Raw genomic sequence first — 26,113 nt, 5'->3', positions numbered from 1 at the left:
CGATATTGTGGCACAGTGGACCGCGTGGACCGCGCTTAATTTGAATACAAGAACAACTTTTAAAACGGAGTAGAAAAGTGCAAGAATAATGAATCGCAATACGGAAATATCTGCTAAGTGTGTTACTTATCTCTGTCAACCTGGTAACCATGTGCACACGCTTTCTCTCCACTGTGGATAAACCCGCTTGCTTTCTGAAAACACCGGTAAATTTGCAGTTTAGCGATCTCCACTTCAATATTCTATTTTCAGAAAAGTGTAATTCATCAAGTGTTCATTTATGAGAGAGAGAGGCGGTGTATGTATGAATTACCACCGTTTTGCCGCGTTTGTCTATTAACAGTGAAGCTGTGGCTTTAATTCCTCCAGAAACAATGATGTGTAGCAAATTAGCTCAAAAGGGAAATATTTATAATTAATTGTAACTAGTCATAATTAATAATAAATATTTAGATTAGATCTTAGAATTAACTGTAGCAGAATCAAGATTACAATTATTTGATCTGTCCGTCCACCGAGCAGACAATATAATCATTTATCAATTCAAGGAAAGATTATTTTCCTGGCTAAGAAAGAATAACTTTCCTTCATACAGTACTAGCATTAACTTAGCATGTAGTAAGGGATCAACCTTCAGTGACTCCGACTTGTGAGCAGCACACAGTGACAATCAATTGTGAATATAAGGGATTTAATAAATGAAACTACAGCTAACATACAACAAGACTAAGCAAAACACATATATACAGAATGAAGAAAAGTAAGGAAGAGAGAGAGAAGAGCAAAAGAATGGCAGTATTTCACATCAATTAACCACAAGCTAATGAGAATCATCAAAGAATCAAAAATCACCTTAAAAGGGGCTCAAACACGCATCTAAATGGCTGTAAACGGTTACTTGCATTGGCTTCGATTGCTGAACAAGAGTCCTAATGCGGTAGACAGCGGAGGTTCTTGATGAGTTCTTTAGGAGTGAGGCCCAGATTATTTCGGGCTAATCACTTTTGAGGGTTCCTATGCACACCCCCTTTTGGGTGGAATGGCCAATCAGAGGCCTGAATTTTGAGCGGGAGAAACTTTCTTTGTCTCTTGTTTATGGTCCATTTGCATGTTTATTGCTGGTCTGGAAGATCGGTGCAGTTTTACCCAAAATATGCTACAAATAGTAAGATGCATTTCACGATCGCATAGTGTAGATCATTGTTTGAGGGATAAAGAGCTGATCATTTTGATACCAAGAACGAAACATCTAGAAGATCTTAAAGCAGAGATACACTCATATACCTGAATATAAGCATTGAGAGTCTAACTAATACAAATAAAGAGTTGTAACTAGGCTAATACAATAGGGAAACATACAAACAACACATGCATATACCAGATACAATTATAACTGATTAATTATAGTCTAAATAAAGAAATGTCTTTATGTGTGTGTGTGGGTGTGTGTTATGTGAGCATGTTGTAGTTTGCTGGTCAGCCAGGCCCATTGGTGCCTGGCCTCGGGGGTTCTCTTTGGAATGTGTTTGAAATTCAATGGGGAGACGAGAGTGGTGAAACTGTTTAGCATCTCCTTGATAGTGGGGGGGAACCATTGGCACTTTAGCACCCATATAAATGTAGAAACTGGGGCCAGGACTGTAATTTATATGCAAATGTCAAAAGGCTAAGAGGGGTCTCTAAAGACATAAAACCCAGATGATCATCCATGATTTTAAGCAGAAGTCACAGATGTTACCAGCTCTTTGTTGAAAAAGATCATGTAGCTCTTGAGCAATTAAGCTATTTTATTGATAAAATTGCGGGGCAGTGCTAAAAAGTTTGTTTTGTTGAATGTCTGTGTGTGTGCGCGCAACGTGATGTGTGAGTGACTGAACTGAACATGTGCACGTGCGATACAGTGAAGACAGCGCATTATTTTAGAACTCTGCTCATTTTTATTTTTTAAATGTAGAAAGTGTGTTAATTTGTGCAATGATAACCTACCAGCAATGTTAAGATGATTTTTAAAAATATATTAGTATAAGTACATTAGAATATAAATTTATTAGAACTAGTACATTATTATTTATGGGCTTAAAAACAAGATGCAAACAATCAGAATATTGTACCTGGTGGGGAGTGCACAATTTAAACATGAAACATATGCCATTACCTATATTGTACTGTGGTACAGTTATGGAGGCCATTCATAATGCAGAGGTCAACTGCCTGCTCTGCCAATAGCTAAAAATGGCCCTGTAGTATGCAGTGTTTAATAAATGGTTGTTTTACTAAATTCTGCTGAGGTGAAATTCAGTGCAGTCCCGTATCATGGCCTATGTATCGTGATATGTATCGTATCGTGACTTTGCTGGTGATACACAGCCATAATTGTGTATATTATTACTGTTCTTGTATTTTGTATTGTATTTTATACTGTTTTATGCATGCTTATGATAGAATCCTTAGTTAAAGGGGTCATATGATGCGATTTCAATTTTTCCTTTCTCTTTGGAGTGTTACAAGCTCTTGGTGCATGAATAAGATCTGTAAAGTTGCAAAGACTAAAGTCTCAAATCCAAAGAGATTTTCCCACTCGTAATAATGACTTCGTGGTGGCGTTCATGTGCTTTCAAGCTTTAAAAAAAAACGATCTAGCCGACATGACTTGAACACACCATGACTACAAGGACACACCAGACGGGAAACAACTAAAAAGTCCACAGAAAAACATGGAATGCTGGCCAAATCATGACAGTAGTAATAATTATAGATGAACATTTACTTGACTGAAGCAGGTTGGGTTTTCAAGATTTTCCATACATCATAAAAAAGGTTGTAGCACCTGGACAAATCAGACACAATTATTTGTTATATTCAACAAATAATCCCTAACACCCCTCACCCAACCAACAAGCCAATAATGAGGGTCTATGGAGCCTTCCCCCGAAATGTAACTAACACCTCAAAAAGGCAGAACAGGCCTCTGGTTCCATTGCAACGAAAGACAAATAATCTGATAACACTGGTTTTATTGCTCAAAGGAATGCAGGCAGTGCCGCTCTCACTCATTTTCCTCATAGGAAAGACCCATAATGCCCATAGAAATGGACTCTTCTCCTAATTAATTCATAGACAAACCTTTCTTTGAATGAACACACATATATATCCTCAGGTCCGTGTGTATATAATTGCTGTTCTTGTATATTGTCTTTTTTGTATTGTATACTGTTTTAGGCATGCTTATGATAGAATCCTTAGTTAATATGATCTCACCTATAGCATGTTTGGTATCTACGAATTTGTATTTTCATGATCTAAATGAGTGTATTTTTATGTTGATACCAATGCAACATATTAGTGTTCTAAGAATCTTTAATAGTTTAGCATCAACACCCAATACAGTTACATATGCAAAACACCATGCTCGAAGACAAATAGTCGTAAACTTTCCCTCCAAATGTTCAAGACACCATTGGCTCTTTGATCCTGCAGAGGTGTGACCCCCACAGAACTTAAAAGGCCTCACATCAGTGACCCGCCTAGCTTTTGGTTTTTGTCTCTTGTCTCTCTCTCTCATCACCTTCCCGTCTTCCGCCGTGCCTGGCAGGCCTAGACTACAGCCTTGCCTTCACTTTCCATCTGGGAGAAAACTCTCGCGACAACCACAAAGTCAGAGTAACATCTTTGAAGTTCATCACCCTTCAAAAATATGCTTTGTCTACATTGATGACATCATTATTTATTCTCCCTCTGTGGCCCAGCATTTCTGTGACCTTCAAACTGTCCTCCACAGGCTTGAAAAAGTGCAAGTTTTGTCTTTCAGAAATCACTTTTCTTGGTCATGTGGTGAGCACTAAAGGCATTACAGCCAATCAAAGCAAAGTTGAGGCCATTCACACCTTTCCTGCCCCCAGAAACTTTAAGTAAGTTCAGCAATTCTTGGGATTAGCCGGCTGGTACCACTTATCTTCAAGTCCCTTTCATCGTACATACAGATGCCAGTGACACTGGACTGGGTGCTATTCTCACGCAGCGGAAAGATCCCAGCAGGGAGGAGGTTATCGCTTATGCCAGCAGAACCTTAACTGGGACAGAAATCAACTATACGGCTACAGAAAAAGAGTGTCTGGCAGTCGTATGGGCCTTGGAAAAGTGGCAACATTACCTTGAGCACAAACTTCATGGTTGTCACAGACCATTCTGCTCTGCAATGGGTTATGGGATCCACCAAAACCGTTTAAACCCAAGAAGTCATGACAAAGAAATCAATTTGTGTTCTCGCACTGTCGCTCTGTGTGCAGACTTTGGGGGGGGGTACACAGAAAAAGGCATACTGGTACAGAATGAGTTCTCTTACGTGTCATACTGCATTTAAATGGTTTAAAAATGGTTGAACCTTTAAAGTGAATGTTTAAACAAGACTTAAAAACACATTCAAATAACAAACTTTCGTGATGACACAGGAGCAGCACTGGCCTGATTGGTCCTCACTGTTGAGCCCTGCCATGATATCAGCGTCTCAGAACAGCTCGATTCACAGTAAATGACCCATGCTCTTCTTAGACACTGAATCACTCTATCATGAACTACCGTACTTCACCCTGAAACCAGTAAAGCATATATTTAATAAAATCGCATTAATTCATGTCTCAATATCAATTTTATTTTTATATATTGTGCAGCCCTACAGCCCACTCAACTAACACTGATAAATGTACTAAAGCACACCAAAACAAGGGATTCAAACTTTTCTGTATTGTGTGTTTTGGTACTGCAATTATTATCTAAATTTCAGCTGTCCTCCTTATCTTTTTCATTCATCTCCTTTCCTGTTTGCTTGTAATCTGCATAACATGGCTTTGTATGTATGGGAATGGCATTTTACTGCGTGATAAATATAAGCAGCAGGGCACAGCGGTTTATATGCTCATTGTCGCCAAATTATGACCAGAAATTCCAGAAAACCAGAAATATGACCAAAAAATAAAGAAACCGTGTAGGAGAATGGTTATTATGCACAAACAGCGGGAAACTCTCTATTCGTGCAATGTGCACGTCAAAAAATCAATTCCGATTTCAAGCTTGTGACATATTAAATGCGCACATCAACGTGATGTTTGGCGTTCATGTAACACTACACTACATTCAGATTCATCAATCGGTATGAATTCAGTCCGATTGAAACAAAAGTTGTGCATGTAAACATTTTGTGTTCATCACTTGACCCTCCCATGAAAGTAATGTAGGGTGTAACAAAATGAGAGGGGAAGGTCTTGACAACCAGTGCATGCTTCTAGCTTGTTTCCTAATTTAGTTTTCTAATAAATCTGGCATTACATAATACAAATATTGTTGGCTCTGTAATGGATTGCTTTTCTTCCTCCATTTGAAGTGGCTGCTAAATGTGCCTGCTAAATGCATATATGTAAAAGTAAAACTCAAAAAAGTGGTCACCGCATGTATTTGAGATGCATGATAATACTATGTGGAAACGGGGCCAGAAATGAGAACTATAATTATCAATAGAGAAGTTTATTCATTTGCATTCTTCTTGCAAAATAGCACCATCTCTCATCATTCTACTTTTTGTTCTGTTTTTCAGATTGTTCACTCATCTGATGGGGTTCACGTCAATAGGGAGTTGAATGTTCCTGTTTCCGGTAATTTCCCTGCAGATGGTTACCTTACATTTCTTTGGTAGACATCACTGAAAGATTTATGAAACATTCTCTGCAAACTGCTCTGTGGGCAGATGACATCATATGTTACAGCAAATTTCTAACATACCAAAGGCCAGCTTTCCTTTTTCATTGAAGCACACAATCTCTTTGAAACATTTTCAAATTGTGTTGGGATAACATATATCATCAGGTTTTGCCCATTAAGCAAAAAATGCATACTAAGAAATCCATGGTATACTGTTAATCAGCACAAATGTATTAAATTGATCAATTGTGACATTAAAGACTTTTGCACCAATAAGAATTACATTAAACAAAGTTTAGAGCTAATCAAGGATTTGTTGATCTAGGTTTTATTTTAAATTGAGTTGTGTTGCACCACTTAATTTTAAACACAGATTAACAAATCAGGGATTAGAATTTTAACCTGGGATAAAAACCTCCATCTATGATTAATTTTCTCCGCCATGATGAATTCGCCATTTTAATTAAACGGCAGCTAGACCGGAGCAAATTGTGTGCGCACTGTGGCAGTTTGTGACACACAATGCTAAACCAGCTCATTCTCCCTAATGGAAAGCATATTTACACTGTCTGAATCGTTCCCTATCCCCTATAGTGCACTATGTGCCATTCACCATATAGAAAATACTAATTCGAACAAGTGACCGATTTCAGCCACAGCTTCAGCAACTATTTATAGGACAGAAAATCTGATGAGAAGCTGAAGTGCAGGGTGATGTCATCAAAATTGTTGATTCACTGATCTATAATAGAGAACTGGATTGCTCATGATGTCATGAAAGTGAAGCCACCGTGCTGCCATATTGGTATTCCCTAGTACAGTGGCCATTTCTTAATACCAAGTACGCAAAGTTCGTACGCAAGTCCGGTAATCCTGCAAATGGAACAGCAGCGTACTTGATAACATCTCTTAGCTCGCCTTGGCTACTCCGGTTATCCTGACTGTATGTATATTTACAATAAGACGAAATATGATATCAAACACCACTGCCTCATTTAGTTTTTAATTTAAACATTAATAGCCACAAAAATGTAGTTCAGGGAATACTTTGATTATCTTCTCTCACTGTATGTATACTCAAAACAAAACTAAATATAAAACACAACCACATATAAAATATGAACACACACACAAATACATAAAACATTAATATGTGGTTCAGGCAGTATGTGCATATATATACTCTGATTCTCTTCACTGTATGTATAAATGTATGACATAAAACACTACGCTGCCTCTTTTTAAATGTCAGTTTTAATGAACAATAATAGCCATTAAACATGTATAAGTATGAAATATCAGAGGCTTATTTAATAGGAAATATAGACAAAAGCAGGCAATTCTGTCAAACATATACTACATCAGTGCTGTACGACGGTAAAGATAAATATATAAATTATGAAACTAAACTTTGTGCTCAGCCAAAACGATATGACCAGGAACAAATAATAGATTCATAAGACCAAAGATACCTGTTAGATATACCTAAAACAAATTATACCTCATGTTTAACCACTACAGAGACATCAGAGCCAGCGGCAAATGCCAGAATGACTAGCCGAGGTAAGGCTGCTCTTGGCGGGATACATGAGCACTGAGTGCCCAGTGATCGTCTGGAGCTCACATCTCCGAGATTGGCATAGCAAATTTTCAAATAGGCACTATCTTTATAAATAAACTGCCGAGTTTTAAACAATTACATTTTCACCTGAAGAACTCTTAAAAATACATTTCATGACACAATAACAATAATATTTAGAAAACTATGCAAGTTTTCTCTTCCGGAGAAAAAGGTGCGGAGCAAGAACAATCCGGGGATTTGAACTGTATATGGCTAGATGTGAACTTTAAATTGGAACAGTACTTGGGCAACGACTGATGACGTTTCACAAGTCCACAAGAATGCAAGTACAGACAAGAACGCATATTGAAAAACGGCTAGTGTTTCCCAAACACTGGCAGGTTGTTAGGTGTGGTGTGGAAAATTATCAAAACTTTCTAGGTCTTATTATATTTCGTTATTATTATTATTTTAAATCAATGCTATTGGTCATCTTTACGTCTGTTTGTGGGTTTTCTTTACTCAAGAAACAGTCTATAAAGGCTAATATTTTTTGTGTATTTGAAGAGCGGAGAAGAGTCTTAGCATTTGCCATATAGGTGTAGCTAATATACTGTTTTATATATCCTGTGCATTGCGCTTCATGTTTATATCACAAGATTGTAGCCAAATGTATTCAACAACAAAAAACCTGAGCGCCCATATAGCTACAACAAACTTTATAACCTGTAAGTTGATGAAAATGTAATGATGCCTCGGATGCGGCCGTTAATGATGGACAAAACACATATTGCCATCATTCGCTGATCAAAAACTTTGTAACTACATTTGAACTTGATTTTCATAAAATGTTAATATTATACTGACACATGCAAGTGTCTGATCATATATAAAGCCACAATACCAACTCTGACAATGCTATTTAATTATTTTCGCCCGACAGTGAGGATAAGTAAATGTTTTGTTTTATCATCACGAACAACATAAGACTACCTGTGACTTTGTGTTCATACCTGACTTAAGCTGAAGTTTCACATTACATCTACATTTACATTTTAGTCATTTAGCAGACGCTTTTATCCAAAGCGACTTACAAATGAGGACAATGGAAGCAATCAAAATCAACAAAAGAGCAATGATCATACAAGTGCTATAACAAGTCTCAGTTAGCTTAACGCAGTACACGTAGCAAGGGTTTTTTAAATAATATAATAAAAAAAAAAAAAACAGATAGAATAGAAAAAGAATATTAAATGAGTACTACTTTTAATATAATATCCAGTTTTAATTTGACATTTGAAGCAATGCGTGTTTGTGCAATTTTGCTATATTTCAGTATGTAGTGGAGTGCTGTGGGATTTTTTTACTGATCAAAACTGTGCCGTGGTTTAAAAAAAGGTTGGGAAACACTGCCCTAGTATTCCCATACATTTTATTGAATGAATAGGAAATTGTACAATTTTAATGAGAAAACATCAAGTCAGCATTTTTATATCTGAAGTATCCCTGTACATTCTTACAATGCAAACGTCCTAAGCATGTAAACGGTTTTTGTTTAATGTCGGGAATTTCCCCTGCTTATTAAAAAGTGACGTTCATATACATTACAGTAGCGTACATCAGATTAACATGATATACATCGGAAGCTCAACATATGTATTACAAATGACAAAGTGCTTATTCTGAAATCTGAGTAAATATTTATGCTATGTATACACGTATACCTTAATTGGCCTTGTACAGTTATTCATTGTTTAATTTTGTTAGTGTTTTTATTCGTACAGTAGGCTAACTGTAAATGTTTCAACAATGATTTCATTAACAGCATTCATTTTGAAGTTAATGATTTAATAGTTGGTTAAATTAATAATTAATTCAACATATTTACATAACATTTTACTCCTATGGAAACGGTAATGCTAGTAAAACGGCATAGAATTTGCGCAATCTTTCAGAGTCTGAAATAGATGTTGCTCAATCAGCACATTAAAAATGGATCACACTGGCACTCACCTTATCACTGCTGCCACTAAATTGCAAATATATTCTTTTCTTTGTCCGATACTGAGATACAACAAGATGAGTAAGCTTACGGGCAGCCACAACCCTCATATTCTGACCGCTTAATGCACTTTAATTTTCATTTTTATTTGTAAAAAGTATCTCCCTGAGACCTGACAACATACTCACTGTTTCTGTCTTTGTCCAATCAGCCACGTATTGTGATTTGTAGGTGCACTTTATTTCATTTAAACCTCTTCACCTGTGAATTTAAAGTTAATCCCTAATTGAGATTTAGATCTGAGTTTAAAGTTATGGAGCAACAGGATTAAAGTTAATCTATCTTAAATATACTTTAAATCCAGGATCAAAATTATGGTTTAATTTAAACCTTATTTTTAAACAAGGTTTAAAGTTGGTGCAACAGGTTTATTAGATAAACCATGATTTAATCTAGATTTAAGCTTAGTCCTTATTGGTGCAAATGCTTCTTGCCTTGCTTACTTGGTGTTTAAAAGACACTAAATATTCAGTATTATTATTATCGATTTGACTGCATTGACACTATCGGATGAGGACACAATGACGACTTAATTTACATTTTAAATCCCTCTGGGCCTCCTCAGTCAGAAATGACAAAAACTTTCCATTTTGAAATGTAATTTTTTTTTTTTTTTGCTTCATCAGAATTGGATGACACTTATGCCGCTTTTCCACTGCGTGGTACGACTCGGCTCGGTACGGCTCAGTACGGTACGGCACGGCTCTGAACCGTACCGAGCCATACCGTGCCGTACCATGCAGTGGAAAAGCGCCATTAGTGACTTTTGTTGCATTAGCTATTTGAACACACACACACAAATCATGGACATGAGATTCAGATATGTTAAAGGGTCATAAAAAAAAGTCACACTTGTAAGTCTGTGTGTGACTTTAGCATATTACCACACACTATGTAAGGATTATATAAACCCAAATGAAAGCATCTCAGGGTATTTATGAAAATAGAAACTTAATTAAGTTCATTAATAAACACACAATAAATGCACTAATACTTTAATTAGAAAATAGGTCACTTTCTAATCTCTCAAATATTTCAGTTGTATTGAGAATTCAACATTCAAGATGACTTTGGGAAACGAGTGAATGTAACTAGTGAAAGATAACTGCAGACATGGAGGAAATTAGTGAAAAAGTAAATTGTTTTATTTGCCTTGAAAGTAGCTGTAATTTAATAAAACCTAGTAAGTATAACAACTAAGTAAAGATAACTAACTAAATCTAAGTAAGGTAAACTATTGGATTTTACAGTGTGGCTCCTTCCCGGTCAAAAATTACAGATATAGGAAATGAATGGGAAATATGAAAAAATACTCCGAGAATCTTTTAGTTGTACAAACTAGAGGTCTTCACGGGTCCACTTGGATCTGAAAACCCGAGGTCCGACCCGAGACCCGAGCGGGTTCGGGTCCAAAACTTCGAGGAGTACCTCAGACACGGGATGGGTTCGGTATTAGCAGCCTCGGGTAATTTAAAATAAACATGCTTTTTTCCAAATGGACCCAATTAGACCCGAATTCTTTTAAACTATCCCGAATGCATAGGTTACTTTCACTTTCACTTTAAGTGAGGAACGCACATAGAAAAGGAGCATATGTTTGTAACCTCGCACACAGAAATCATCTTATAGATATGAGATCCATCAGGAAAATCCACTCGCGTCATTATGCTGCGTGTTCATGCAGGGCTTTTCTTTTTTGTGTGCAGAAGACTTTCGCCAGAGATCAGGTTGCAAACAACATTAGCGAATCCATGAATTATTAGGCTATCGATTTATTTTTTATCTAACTATTATGTTTATTTTTCAAATCCACAGGTCACAATTGAAAGCCGAGCTCAGAAATAACTTGTATCCATCAGGCAGGCACTAATATAAAGTTGCCTAATAATAAAAAGTGGATCCCATTGCAAGAAACAAAAATAATCCACGTCTAGGCACTCACATAGCAGGCAAAATATAAAAAGCCTTTATTGTAAGACAGGGCTACATGTTAAAAAACACCAACGCGTATCAGCCCAAACAGGCCTTCATCAGGGTGTTAGGCAATAGAGAATGAGAACTAGTTAAATATATGCACCTGTGACTACTAGATGTCTCTTAGGAGTTTAAAAACATTCTCTGAATAAATACATCTGTGACTATACATTTTCAGAATCTGATCACTAGATGTCTCTTGGGTATTTACAAATATCAAACCATCCCAAAGAAAAAAGAAAAACATTTTATACAGGCCAAGCATGGTAGTGATAGTAATTTGAAAGTCATTGGAATTGAACATGTGTCATTAAACATCGGAGGTGCAGATAGACTTAGACGGTTAAAACAACGAGAAACGTATTGGATACATAAATTGGATGCTCTCTTATATCCTGGTCTTAATGAAGATATTGATTTTTCTTTATTTTTGCAATAGTTATATCTGTTGTAGGTGCTTTCTATTGGTATTTGTTCAACTGAAAAAATTTTTTTCCACTGTCATGTCTTTTTGACATGTGAAGGCAGTGAAGGCAGTCCGCGAGTGGAGAAGGGCGAGACTCATGCTTTCAATGAGAGCATTCTGTCTCAGTGAGCGAGCAGTCTGTGCGTGGGGGCTGCCCAGACAGGTGACGCACTCACTGCCCTTCTGCATCGTGTAAGATTCCCTGCACGAGACACACTTGCAGCGCGACATTTGCAACAACATCGCTAGAATTTGCTTTTTTAGGGCTTACCTGCTAGAAATAAGCTCTTTCAGTATCGCCGGATGGCGGCAGGGGAACAGGACCGGAACTGCTGCGATGCTGAGACGCAAAGAGAGCCGGTCAGCCGAGCAGGGAGGTCTCAATCCAGCTGCGAGGCGTGTCAACGGCGAGCAAAAAAGGCTTCAGTTCAGGAGAAAAAAAGGCTTTTTCCCATATGCGTCTAGCAAGACGCAGTACCGATCGAATAGTAGTATCGAAAGGGAACAACTTTTTGATAAGTTTTTGCATGTCAAATTAATAATTTAGACACAATGTAGTAAAAAATGGACAGCAAGAAAGGGATTACACTCTAAAACATCAAGAGTACAAAACAGACACACAACACAGTATTGTACACACACAGATGAACTGGTGTGGCTGTAACATTATGACAAAATTGATACAGAAGACACAACACAAATAAGAGGTTGAAATCAGATCAGACCCAGACTGATTAAGCTCAAATAAAGCATTCCTAATCATTATTGTTACATTTTTATTGAATCTGATGTTATGTCCTTCTCTGTGTTCAGGTTTGACTGTAGTAAAATTAATGCAAAACTTCAAAAAAAAAAAAAAAATAAAATCTTAACCTTAACAAAAGGTTGTCTTTGAGAATGTCTAAATACATATCCAAATCCAGAACATAATGAAAATAAGTATTTATGTCAAAAACAACTAGAGAATTTTTTGCCTCTCTATATAGAGCTATATAGGAATCTAGTGGTCGCACCATGTTATTTCATATGTTTTTCTTTTTTTACTCCCACCAGATGGCATTAATCTGCCTTCAAAAATTTCGATTTTAAAGGCCTGGTCTTTATTTTAACATGGAATACTGCTTTGATCGAAAAATAATAAAAAACTATTATTTTCAATGGGGAAAATGATCATAATTATTGCATAACTATTACTTAGTATCGTAAAAGTAATATATTATTGAACAAAAACTTATTACATTGATTTTACTGAAAATACAAGAAGTTGCATTTCAAGGCTTCAGTCACGAAGAAGCCAAGTGTGACCCCTAAATGAAGAGGGCCAGAGGAATAAGATATTAAAGACAGATAAGATATTAAAACAGAAAAAAGTTATTTTACATTGTAAAAATATTTCAAAATATTACTGTTTTTATTATATTTTTGATCAAATAAATGCAGCCCAGCTGAGCATAAAATACTTGTTTGTAATGAAGAAATAGAAGGTTTTTGAAATGTGGCATCAGACTATTGGACTGTATATTTGTAAAATTATTCATTATTAATTCGTCCTCAGATGCTTAAATGGAATGGACACCCTAATTTTGTGTTTTTCTCTAGAGGAAACTGAGAAATTTGAATTCTGTCGGAGGGGAGTTGATTCAGAAGAATCTGAGCATCAGGAAAAGGTTGGCCACACACCACTCTTTACTTTTGGGGTATTACAACAGTGTTCCCCTGCTGAGACAAAGTCATAAAAAATTTAATGTAATAAAGACATCAGGTAAGTATTTAGGATGGCATGTTGTCATAGTGTTTTATTCTCAACTTTTCTGCTTTCAGTTGACCTGTTGGCCTTTAAAATTAAAGGCACATGTCAGTCAGTTTGAGGTTGATGCTTCTTGTAACATATTTATGTAGTACATTTTATCCATAAAAGCTGTCTTCTAATTTATAATTGCTAATTTGTCATTGTTCACTCTTGCAAGTGCCACATTCATTGATGTGTTCTGTCTTCGCTGGGCTCAGGTGGACTTCACAGTTCCAAGGCAGATTCTGTCCTGTACCCAGCCAGATGGATACAGAAAAGTAGAGGAAAAAGATGAGAGAGAAGAAGAGCAAACTAACAGATCACCAGGAATTCATGTTATCCATAGAGACAGGAGACAGGGTGCTGGGTAAGCAATGCTCTCACATAGAATAAATGGGCGAGTGGGAAAAAGAGAAAACACACACATAAACAGTTAAAATAGATTTAATTACAATATAATTCATGAAGTGACTTTACTTGTGAATGTGTGTTTGTTCCTTCAGGAACATTTTTATATACAATGAACATTTTTGTAGGCCTTTAAACAGATCTTACAGAAAGCGCTATCTATATTTGGATTCATTGGCTTGTTAAAGAGCATACAAAACTGTCCCCGCAGATCCTTGAAAATCTTACAAATATATTCAATTTGATTTTTTTAATTTAAGGTCATAACAAGTCTTAAAAGTCTTATTTTTACTTATGAGAGGTCTTAAATTTTAGATGACACTTAGACTTAGGATGTATTCACACCAGGAAAGTCCACTAGTTCATTTGCTTTGGTCTGGACCAAATACAATGTTTATTTTTTTTGTTTGGTGCGGTTCGCTTTCACACTGCCCTTTTTGCAAGTGAACCAGAAACTGTAAACAAAACCACACGTGTGCTTAAGGTCATCCATTCATTGGTTTATCCATTCAACCGTACCAGTGTTCGTTTGGAAGCGGACCGAGACCACCTGTTCAGCTGGGTTTCAGTACGGTTGTTTGGTCCACACCCGAGTGCGATTACTGTATTCACACCTGCCCAAAAGATCCGCAGCAAGGGGGGAAACGAACTTGAGTTCAATTCAATCGAACCAAACAAGACAGGTGTGAATACACCCTTAGACATATCTAAATACTTTACTAATTTAAAGCTAATTACTGCTGTATGATTTTTATTATTCTTTCTTTGTGGATTTGTTTCTGCACTTGATGATTTGTAGTGTTAAAATTGATTTCATAAAATTGGTATCGAAAAAAGTATCGTTCAGGAACCGGTATCGAAGTCAAGGTATCGGTATCGATATCGAAAAATTTTGAACGATACCCAGCCCTATTTATGACAGCATATTATGTACTGTCTTCTGCACGTGAAAGAGAGAAGGAGAAGAAAATGGGTAAATGTAAGTTCAGTTGTAGGTTTATTCTTTATGTGCATAGGGGTGTGCGATCATCTATGATGATATCGTAATTATTATTATTAAACTCAAGGTGATATCGGGTTCAAGATATGGGGCATTTTTGGCCCGATGAGTTTTTATGTTTATCTTATATTTATATCATATGATAGTTACATCACAATATTACACAAGCAGAGTGACACTTTTCCTAAATATCAATGTGATATTTATTTTATACAACAGTTAAATAAACAAGAGGTTAGCACTGTGAGTTACATTTTAGACTCAATGTCAATATTGTTAGTGCTTGGTAAAAAAGTTAATGTCTGTCACTGCTGTGAACTGACCACCACAAAGAATAGGAATAATATGAAAGTCTTTGTGAGTCAGCTGTCCACAACAAGACTAAACCAGAACAAAAACACACTCAGCAAAATATCATCTAATTATTATCAGCAAAATATTTGAAAATGTCGAGATATGTTTTTTGTCAATATTGCACACCCCTAATATACACATTGCACAGGATTAATTTTTATTTCTTCAGGTCTTAAAAAGGTCTTTAAAAGCTTTAAATTTGACTTTAAAATGTGCAGCAACCCTGACTAAACATAATTGTCTTTATGAATGAGTCATCATTAAACCATTCATTCAACAAATACACTTAAAAACGCTGATTCATTCATGTATGAAACAAGTTGCTGAAATTAATTTAACTTTGAGCGCCACTTTACAAGGCTCAGTCAATGAGAAACGCGTCACTTGGCTAACGCTGAAGCTGATATTTCACTTCAGAGAGATCAATGGCATTGATTCAGTGCATTCTGACAACTGCATTTTCTCTTTCAGTTGTTTACATTAACTGAAGATAACACTGTGTTTACATGAATACTCACTAAGACAGGCATTTTGACATAATTTTGTATGTATCAGAACATTTACACAATAAGCCTCGAAAAATAACTCAATTCTGTACTCGCGCGCTGTCTGAGAAGCTGCTTTATGTGTGCACATTTTGGGTGCGTGCTTACAGTAGACCATCTCAGAAAGTGCACGAGTACTGAACTGAGTACTCTTTTGCTGCTTATTACATTTGAATGGTTTAAAAAACATGAATGTTTAAACTGGCAAGACTTAAAAACATGTGCAGATACATTTTGTCAACTGTCTAGCTATTGGCAGAGTCTTTCTTCAACTTAGGTGAATATCAGGCAAATCCTTAAACTGGTTATGCTTAAAGGAATAGCACAACCAAAAATGATTCCGGAGTATTTACTCACCCCCAAGCCATCCAAGATGTTTATGACTTTGTTCCATTAGCCATAGAGAAATAAGGTTTTGGAGGAAGACATTCCAGGATTTTTCCTTATTTAATGCAAATGAACGGGGCTCACCACAGACCATATTTTTTACTGTAAAAATCAATATTTAAGCTGCTTAAAAGTTGTTTAGGTATTGGGTGTCTAGAATTACTAGAAGGGATCTAGAATTTTGTTGCACATTCATGCAGGGCTTTTCTTTTTTTTGTGTGCAGATGCCCTTCGCCGGAGATGAGGTAGATAGTGTTGCAGACACTAGCGGATCCATGATTTATTAGGCTATCGATTGAATTTTTATCAAGCTATCACGTTTATTTTTTAAATCCACTGGTCACAACTGAAAGCCGAACTCAGAAATATATTGTATCCATCAGGCAGGCAATAATATAAAGTAATAATAAATAAGTTAATAAATAAATGAAAGTAATGGTTCAGCGGCCAAATCAGTCAGAAGGACATTTTTCCTCGCTGAGTGCGGGGCTGCAGGCTGTGCACCCATCAATGCCGTTTACGTTCGGGTCCAGTCGGGTTCAGAAATAAATGTCGTCGAGTTGCGTCAAACTCTGATCTAATTTTATCAGGTCTGTCTCGGGTCAGGTTTTTCTTTTTTAAAAATCATTTATGCATGTTTGGTTCGGGCCAATTTATGGTCGGGTACAAATTTTAGGACCAGAGAAGACCTCTAATCCTTGATGAATGCACATTGCGTACTACTACTACTACTAGGGCTGTGTATCACCAGCAAAGTCACGATACGATACGTATCACGGTACATATGCCACGATACGTATCACTATACGGGACTGCACTGAATTTCACCTCAGCAGAATTTAGTAAAACAACCGTTTATTAAACACTGCACACTATAGGGCCATTTCTAGCTATTGGCAGAGCAGGCAGTTGACCTCTGCATTATGAAGGGCCTCCTTAACTGTACAACAGTAAAATATAGGTAATGGCATATGTTTCATGTTTAAATTGTGCACTCCCCACCAGGTACAATATTCGGATTGTTTGCATCTTGTTTTTAATGCCATAAATAATAATGTACTCATTCTAATACATTTATATTGTAATATACTTATACTAATATCATGGCTTAAAGTTCTCTGGCACTGTGCCGGTGTTCTGTCGATTTGTGCTACCCTGTCAGATTTGGCTACCTCCCATTAAAACAGTGGGTAGTACTATTTGACAATGAAAAATGCTACCTGTAAAATTATAGTTTATTAACGTCTACACCTACCACAACCCTAAACCTACCCTTACAATAATGAAAATACAGTAATTATTACATTTACATTTAGTCATTTAGCAGACGCTTTTATCCAAAGCGATTTACAAATAAGGACAATGGAAGCAATCAAAATCAACAAAAGAGCAATGATATACAAGTGCTGTAACAAGTCTCAGTTAGCTTAACGCAGTACACGTAGCAAGGATTTTTAAATAATATAATAAAAATAGAAAACAGAATAGAAAAAGAATAGAACAAGCTAGTGTTAGAGGTCTTTTTTGCTTTTGTTAATTGTATAATAAATGAAAAGAAAACAGATAGAATACAAAAAGATTAGAAAGCAAGTGTTAGTTTTTAAAGAAAACAAGCAGCAAATGAATAGATTGCAAGTCTAAAAGGGACAAGTGTTTTTTTTTTTAAGAATAGAATTAGAATAGAGAGTGCTAGAGTTAGAGGGTCAAATAAAGATGGAAGAGATGTGTTTTTAGCCGATTCTTGAAGATGGCTAAGGATACATTAAATATTGTTGTTCAGCATGAGAAAAAAGGACGCAATATTGATGTGTGCATGCGCAGTAAACCCTGGTAGGAAAATCTGACGGGTAGGATAAAATGACAGGACACCGGATCTCCGGGGCGCAGCAGCATTTGGCTGCGGAAAAAAATTATCCTACATTAAAAAAAAAACTTGTTGATATCACTTTCGAGTCCATGAGTTCGCCTACCAATGGTATAAGAGGAGCACAGCTTTCGCTCTCAACCAAACTAACATTACTAGCCAATCAGATAGTATCCAATTGCAGATTCGCAGCCCTGATGAATGGAGAAGCGCGACAAAAAACTGCGAGGCACAATGGTCAAAGATGTCCATTCTAGCGCATATTTACATAGAAAAGCTCATTAAAAAGCAGTGGAGCTTTGTAAACAGCTCAGAGTAATCTTGTCATCTCCATAAGAACGATATGATTCCCAGAGCAAATTTACCGGGATTTTCGAAAAGGTCCTGTTCACACATGATCTCTTAATGGTAACTTACCGGTAATTTACCAGTAAAGACTGTAACTTATGTGTGAAAGGGGCTAAACTCTTCCTCTGCATATGCTGTAAATTTGAATTGCTTAACGTTCATCTGGGAAAACAATGTGCATTATCTCACTAGATTTGTAACATAAATAATTTATAAACCTTTGCCAACACAGGAGAATACATCAACCTATGTCTAAATATGCCATGTATTGTACATCGCGATTTCAAAATAAAAGTTTCTGCATGTCCCCAAATATTAACATTTAATGGATTTAAACATTGTTTAAATCACGCTGTAAAGTGAAACGTCACCAGGCCGTTGGCGCCCTCTGCAGGTATTTGTTATAATACATAATGTACTTAAGTTGGTTATGTTCATATTATGTATAGGCATATTACATTATGTATTTTAACAGTGTTGTTCAATAAAACCATGTAATTACTTGGTGTTTATATTCAATTTGAGCCAATTAGGGTAAATTTTGAAAATTTCTTAAAAATGGTATTAAAATATTGTCTCTTTCTAGTGAACCAAGTATCTGTATTTTGTCTCATCTCGTGAGCTAAGTGTATTGTCACACCCCTAGTGGGTGATATAGCTGTGATATTAGCGGTGATATAGCTCTTAATTTTCCAAGTGTATGATATAGCTTTCAAAAAATCATCTTTACATTGCTGGTAGGTTATCATTGCACAAATTAACACAATTTCTACATTTAACATTTAAAAAATAAAAATTAGAAGAGTTCTAAACTAATGCGCTGACTTCACTGTATCGCATGCGCAGATGTTCAGTCACTCACACAGATCACGTTGCGCATGTGCGCACACAGACATTCAGCGAAACAAACTTTTTAGCGCTGCCCCGCAATTTTATCAATAAAATAGCTTAATCGCTCAAGAGCTACATTATCTTTCTCAACAAGGAGCTGGTAACATCATTGTTTTTAGAGGAATTAAAGCCACAGCTTCACTGTTAATAGAGAAACGCGGCAAAACGGTGGTAATTCATACATACACTGCCTCTCTCTCTCATAAATGAACACTTGATGAATTACACTTTTCTGAATAGAATATTGAAGTGGAGATCGCTAAACTGCAAGTTTACCGGTGTTTTCAGAAAGCAAGCACGTTTATCCACAGTGGAGAGAGCGCGTGCACATGGTTGCCAGGTTTACAGAGATATGTAACACACTTAGCAGATATTTCCGTATTGCGCAAGTGTGAAGCTCTGTGTCGGGGATTACATCTCTTTATATCAGGCAACCCCGTTGTGTTCTTCTGCGGCCAGATTAAACCTTGTTGTAGCCTATATATTATGCTCTATTCATTATTTTTTTTAGAAACCTTGCACTTTTCTACTCCATTTTAAACTGTGTTCTTGTATTCAAATTAAGTGCGGTCCACTGCTGCACACGTGCCGCAATATCGATACAGAGACAGCTGTATCAATACTCGTATCGTCAAATCTCTGTGACGATACATCGTCGTCGTATCGATGTATCGAACACAGCACTAACTACTACTACTAAAAGTACTATGAATTAAAGTCGGCATGAAATGGAAGTTGCGATTGTATTTTCTTCTCTGCTGTGACGTATAACCGAGTGAAACGGCATCTGAAATGAGAGGGTGGGACTTGATTTCATCCTTCGGGAATTGATTGGATCGTTGGAAGTTGGGGCGTTGCCAACAAAATGGAGGCAGATCTGAATGCCAGTTTGCAGTTAGTTGTGGGGGATTTCTCTTCACTGGATTCGCCGACACCCTAGCATGAATAAATGTTTTTTTTTATTTTATTGAGGATGATGATGACGATCAACGGCACAAAACATGCGTAAACAGCGCGCGAGAGAGAGAGAGAGAGAGAGAGAGACTGAGAGACTGGCTGAATGACTGAGTGCATCCTCCATCAGGTTAAGTCATATTCATGAAAAATAATAATAATTTGTTTGCGATGTTCTAAGAGTAATGTTGTCGTAATATCCTAATATTTTTTCAATGTTTAAGGGTAACGTACTCCCTTATGACTGGTGTCAGTTCTATAAAGTAAAGCGTCAGCTTCAGCTTTTCCCCCTGTCGTTTATTCCAAACGTCACTGATGTCACTGCAGCTGTTGGCAATTCCAGATAGCTCCACCCTTGCGCCATAGCTCATGACCGGAAGAGTAGAATCGTCGTTTTGAGGGGGAGGGGGGGTAAACGTTTTTGATTAAAGATTACGAGGGCACATGAATTTTTTAAAAATAATGAAGTGCACGGATAAATTATTTATAATAAACACTACAGTATTCCATCAAAAAATAAGAATTGTCAATTTTGATTTCATGCCGACTTTAAATTACAATTAAATTAAATTAGAATGGGTAAATGTCTGTGACCCATTAAAAATACCACAAATGTAGCATCAACAACAGAACATGAAAATTCACACATCATCACATCACATCACATAAAGGAATAAAATAAATAGGCCTAAACAAAATGTATTTCACTTAAGTAATTAACAATTAACAAATTAACAAAGCAAAAAGAAAAACTGTGCAGCAAGTAGTACACTCTAAAAAGATGCTGACTCAAAAAAAAAAAAAAAAGCATTAACTGCTGCATCAATGTTTTCGAGTTATGACAGCTTCTTATGAATTTATGTTCAACCAACAAACTAGAATGGGTTGAAGGAACTTAACCATTTGCAGCATAAACACAAATTATTAAGTTGATTACTCAAATTAAGTTGCTCCAACTAATGAGTTGTGACTCTGGGACCAATTAATTTTCTATTAAAGTTACAAAAAGGATTCAGGCAAGAGCAGTGAGAGAATTTTCTCTCTTTTGTTGTTTGATTACCATTAATGACACAGACAACACCAGGTTTATTGGCTTGTTGTCACTTTAAGATCAAATGCACAAATTTAATATACTGATAGACATGCATTTTCTTTCTCAACTGTTTACATTCACTTAAGACATAAACAATTGTGTTTATGAGGATACTTGCAAAGATGGCAACGCATCTCCACTTCCTTCCACTATAGAAAAGTGAAGCCAAAACATCCCAATATGGTTGCTGTCATCTTGTGCCAATGACGTCATTTGGAGCCCGAGTCTGCACAGTAGTGAGGTGGAACCATGTTATCAAAGTCCCGCCTAAACTCTCGCAGACCCATCACAAGCTCACAATCTTGGCACTTGAACGTACATCAGCATAAGAACTACCTAAAATGATGTAAATCATCTTTGGAAAAATTTTATTTAGAATGTAATTCGATATATTTTTTTTAGTTTGGCTTACATCCCGTTTACATGGAGATGGCAGGGTTGAGGGTTTATGACCTATACTGCAGCCAGCCACCAGATGGCCACCACATTCTGTGTTCCTCATTTTACATCAAATGATTTCTTAAAGTATGGTAATAATATCTTTTTTTATTTGTGTTATGTAGAGGGATTCATAGTATGGGAATAGCTTTGTTAAAGAAAAGACAGAAAATTAATAAAGCATTTGCGTGACCTATTGAAATGCATAATGTTTTATAAGCAAGTTGTAAATTGTTTGTAGAATGTAAATTTGAATTTGTATTTGTGACATATTAGATCAAGTGGTCACAATATTGACATAAAGCATATAAACCCATGTATTATAAAGTAGTCTATCACTTTTAAAGCTAAACATAGAATTCAGTGATGTAAATAATAAATCACTCCTGTTAAATGTGTAATAATATAACATTCAGGATATTACAGGATAGTACAGCAAAAACTAAGCTCAAATACCTGGAATATGTTTTTAAAATTTGTATTATAAAACTACAGCTAAAGAATTTACATTGTGTCGAATCAATTGACTCTTTTATGTGCTGTAAAAATTATTTGATTACTACCTGTACCTGCCATTAAATATCCATTGAAGCTTATATAGCATTAAACTCAAATACAGCCACTCACTCCTGTCACTTAGAGTGTAGTTCAGTGAGACAGAATAACAGCCTAGCAACATCACGAAAAAAGGTGTTTTAGTATTTTATGACCTTTTTCTCTCTTTCCCTCAGGCTCAGAGATAGAGACGGTTCTTTGTCTTTGCATAGCCAGAGGAATAGGGAGGCAGAGCAAGAACTACATGATATGTCAGAGAAACTATCTCGCCGTTTGGAGGAACTTGATCTGGTCAGTAACTCAATTTGTGGGTGTTTCTCCATTGATCTTGTGGTGTTTTTTGTTTATTTGTTTGTTTGTTTTCCAAACACAAAAGGGACAAATACAATAAGCAACGCTATTACATATGTATATTGTTACATGCTTAGTGTCATTAATTTCTTATGGTCAGGGGGCTAACAGCAAATTCATCAGTCATTCCATTGACAGTAATGGTTATAGATCATTAAATGTTAATTTAATATTTATATATGCCAATAATATTGAAAAAATTTTTTTTCTTAATTTGCCCGACATGATTAAAGGGGGTAAGCGATTTTTCAAAAACGCTTTAGAAAACAGATTTGGGCCGAATAGCAAAACAAACTTGTAGCCAATCAGCAGTAAGGGGCATGTCTACTCATGATGTGGAGGAGAGAGCTGTTCAGTGCACAGGACGGACATTAGCCGAGCGACAGAAAGATAGAGATGGCGGATAAAAAAACAAAAGAGGAAAACGTCTGCAGAACAAAATAAGGCAAGAAGTAGGACCCGTGTAAATATCGGATCAGCTTTCCAGCGCTGGAGAGAACTCGAGGAGCGGAAGGCCTGCGATCGGACGCCGAGGTTGCTTTGTTTTTTCTCGATAGGTGAGTAACACCGTGTCTGCGCCGCAACAGCTAAAGTCTGTCTAGTACACTGGATGCGACAAAGCGACCGTTGAAAATCATTTGAAATTTGTGTCAATACGTCATAAATAGAATGCAGCAACAGTTTTCTGTCTGGGATTTGTTGTGTCGTGCCGCGCATCCAGTGTAGACCATAGATATGTATATATATCTATGGTGTAGACAGCATCACTGATTATAATTTGTCTCGCCACGCCACTCGTGTCCGGTGTAGACACGATGTAACATTGGTTTTGCTTTGTTTCACAGAACTATTTGTTGCCTGGGTTGCGTATGAATGTGTGGGGTGGAGCTATCAAAATAGGGGCGAGACCCTTTTGGGGTAGGGGCGTGTTTGTTTTGGTGATTTCAATTGTCAACATTGGCTACCAGAAATCACTTACCCCACCTTTAAATAAGTATATTAGTATCCATTTAAAAGAAACAAATTCATGACTCTTTCAAGATAACATATAGTATAATATTTCTATAAAGACATATTTAGAGTTGTGCTGTGAATAATAAAACAAACACTTATGCATTAATCTGCAACCGATAAGTAATAATACAGATGGCACATTCTCATTTAACCTGTCATCAGCTCAGAAGCACCCGCAGAATTAACTTTTTCTGACATGCCATCTTTAGTAATAATGACACTTTATTCTATGTTTGTTTGTGATGCAGTTTTGCTATATTATAATATGATTCAAGTTATTTTTGCAGACAACAGTAACATGCAAGCATAGTGAACCAACACCTGCTTGTCAAGTATAAGCAGAAAACCAAAAGCTATGTACCCTTTGGATTAATAATATACTTGAGTTTTACTGAGTATCAAAGATATTAGCAACTTTTACTCTCTACTTCACTACATTTTTGAATAAGTCTCTGTACTCTTTACTTCACTACATTTGTAATGAGTGTTGCAATTACACATTACATTTTGCATGGCACCTAGCTTTTTCTGCAGTGATATCGCCAACTACAGGGCACTGAAAGTATTATATCTTGTGCGTTTTTCCCTTACTCACCTAAACTTGTCAACAAGGCTACTTTATGTGAATGTGAGTTCTTTTTTCTTTTCTTTTTTGAGGTGTTCCGTTTTAGAAAATAAACGTTATTGCTCTTCTCACAAATCAACTTTGTTTTTCACTGGCATGTCACTTTGACTAGTGCATCTTTGAGCCTATATTCAGTATGAGTAAAATACTCAAGTACTGTTAAAATCAGATACTCTAAGACTTTTAGTTTCAAGTCGTTTTGGAATTGGTGATTTGTAACTTGTAATAGAGTAGTTTTCACTGTAAGGTATCTGGACTTTTACTCAAGTATGGTTTTCAGGTATTCTTTACACCTCTGCGTTATACCGAAATATATATATATATATCGCATTTGAACACGGCATGCTGCCACGCACAGAATCCAGAACAGTTCTGGAACATTCAGCGTTACTTTTCTCAACAGCTCGGTGCGAAAAGTAATAGTTCTTCTTCTCATTGGTCGCCTTTATTCGGGTTGCCATGCATTGCGCAGCGATTCGTAAATCTGTTCCTGAATATTCTAGAGACTGATTTTGCTTCATGATTACATATTCCATGTTTTATGAGCTGTTAATATGAATGAATGCATAATGACTTTTAATGTTCGGCTACTAATAGTTTTTAGAATGTGATTTTTCTTCAATGAGGGTGACGCTGTAATCCAAGCGATGTGGGATGACTTTTTTCGGGCGGAGCTATCAAAATAGGGGCGAGACCCTTTTGGGGTAGGGGCGTGTTTGTTTTGGTGATTTCAATTGTCAACATTGGCTACCAGAAATCACTTACCCCACCTTTAAATAAGTATATTAGTATCCATTTAAAAGAAACAAATTCATGACTCTTTCAAGATAACATATAGTATAATATTTCTATAAAGACATATTTAGAGTTGTGCTGTGAATAATAAAACAAACACTTATGCATTAATCTGCAACCGATAAGTAATAATACAGATGGCACATTCTCATTTAACCTGTCATCAGCTCAGAAGCACCCGCAGAATTAACTTTTTCTGACATGCCATCTTTAGTAATAATGACACTTTATTCTATGTTTGTTTGTGATGCAGTTTTGCTATATTATAATATGATTCAAGTTATTTTTGCAGACAACAGTAACATGCAAGCATAGTGAACCAACACCTGCTTGTCAAGTATAAGCAGAAAACCAAAAGCTATGTACCCTTTGGATTAATAATATACTTGAGTTTTACTGAGTATCAAAGATATTAGCAACTTTTACTCTCTACTTCACTACATTTTTGAATAAGTCTCTGTACTCTTTACTTCACTACATTTGTAATGAGTGTTGCAATTACACATTACATTTTGCATGGCACCTAGCTTTTTCTGCAGTGATATCGCCAACTACAGGGCACTGAAAGTATTATATCTTGTGCGTTTTTCCCTTACTCACCTAAACTTGTCAACAAGGCTACTTTATGTGAATGTGAGTTCTTTTTTCTTTTCTTTTTTGAGGTGTTCCGTTTTAGAAAATAAACGTTATTGCTCTTCTCACAAATCAACTTTGTTTTTCACTGGCATGTCACTTTGACTAGTGCATCTTTGAGCCTATATTCAGTATGAGTAAAATACTCAAGTACTGTTAAAATCAGATACTCTAAGACTTTTACTCAAGTTGTCTTGAAATTGGTGACTTGTAACTTGTATTGGCGTAATGATTACTGTAAGGTATCTGTACTTTTAATCAAGTATGGTGATGGGGGGGCGATATCGAATTTTTCAAGGGCGTAAACGATTGTAT

At 36.3% G+C, this 26,113-nt stretch overlaps 1 protein-coding gene across 2 annotated transcripts in view; it reads left to right on the top strand.

Moving 5' to 3' along the window:
• LOC107741999 (centrosomal protein of 95 kDa) overlaps nucleotides 1-26,113 on the top strand; it is a 189,746-nt gene that overhangs the window by 78,694 nt on the left and 84,939 nt on the right. For both annotated transcript variants that reach the window (XM_016554849.1, XM_016554846.1), the window contains exons 8-11: nucleotides 5,588-5,645; nucleotides 13,354-13,421; nucleotides 13,762-13,910; nucleotides 22,557-22,671. In XM_016554849.1, the coding sequence (XP_016410335.1) occupies nucleotides 5,588-5,645; nucleotides 13,354-13,421; nucleotides 13,762-13,910; nucleotides 22,557-22,671 (390 nt within the window). The remainder of the gene's footprint in view (nucleotides 1-5,587; nucleotides 5,646-13,353; nucleotides 13,422-13,761; nucleotides 13,911-22,556; nucleotides 22,672-26,113) is intronic.

The sequence above is a fragment of the Sinocyclocheilus rhinocerous genome, unplaced genomic scaffold (assembly GCF_001515625.1).
Source record: "Sinocyclocheilus rhinocerous isolate Xijiao unplaced genomic scaffold, SAMN03320098_v1.1 scaffold312, whole genome shotgun sequence".
Classification (NCBI taxonomy): Eukaryota; Metazoa; Chordata; class Actinopteri; order Cypriniformes; family Cyprinidae; genus Sinocyclocheilus; species Sinocyclocheilus rhinocerous.
This window is presented reverse-complemented; position numbering and strand designations above follow the sequence as displayed.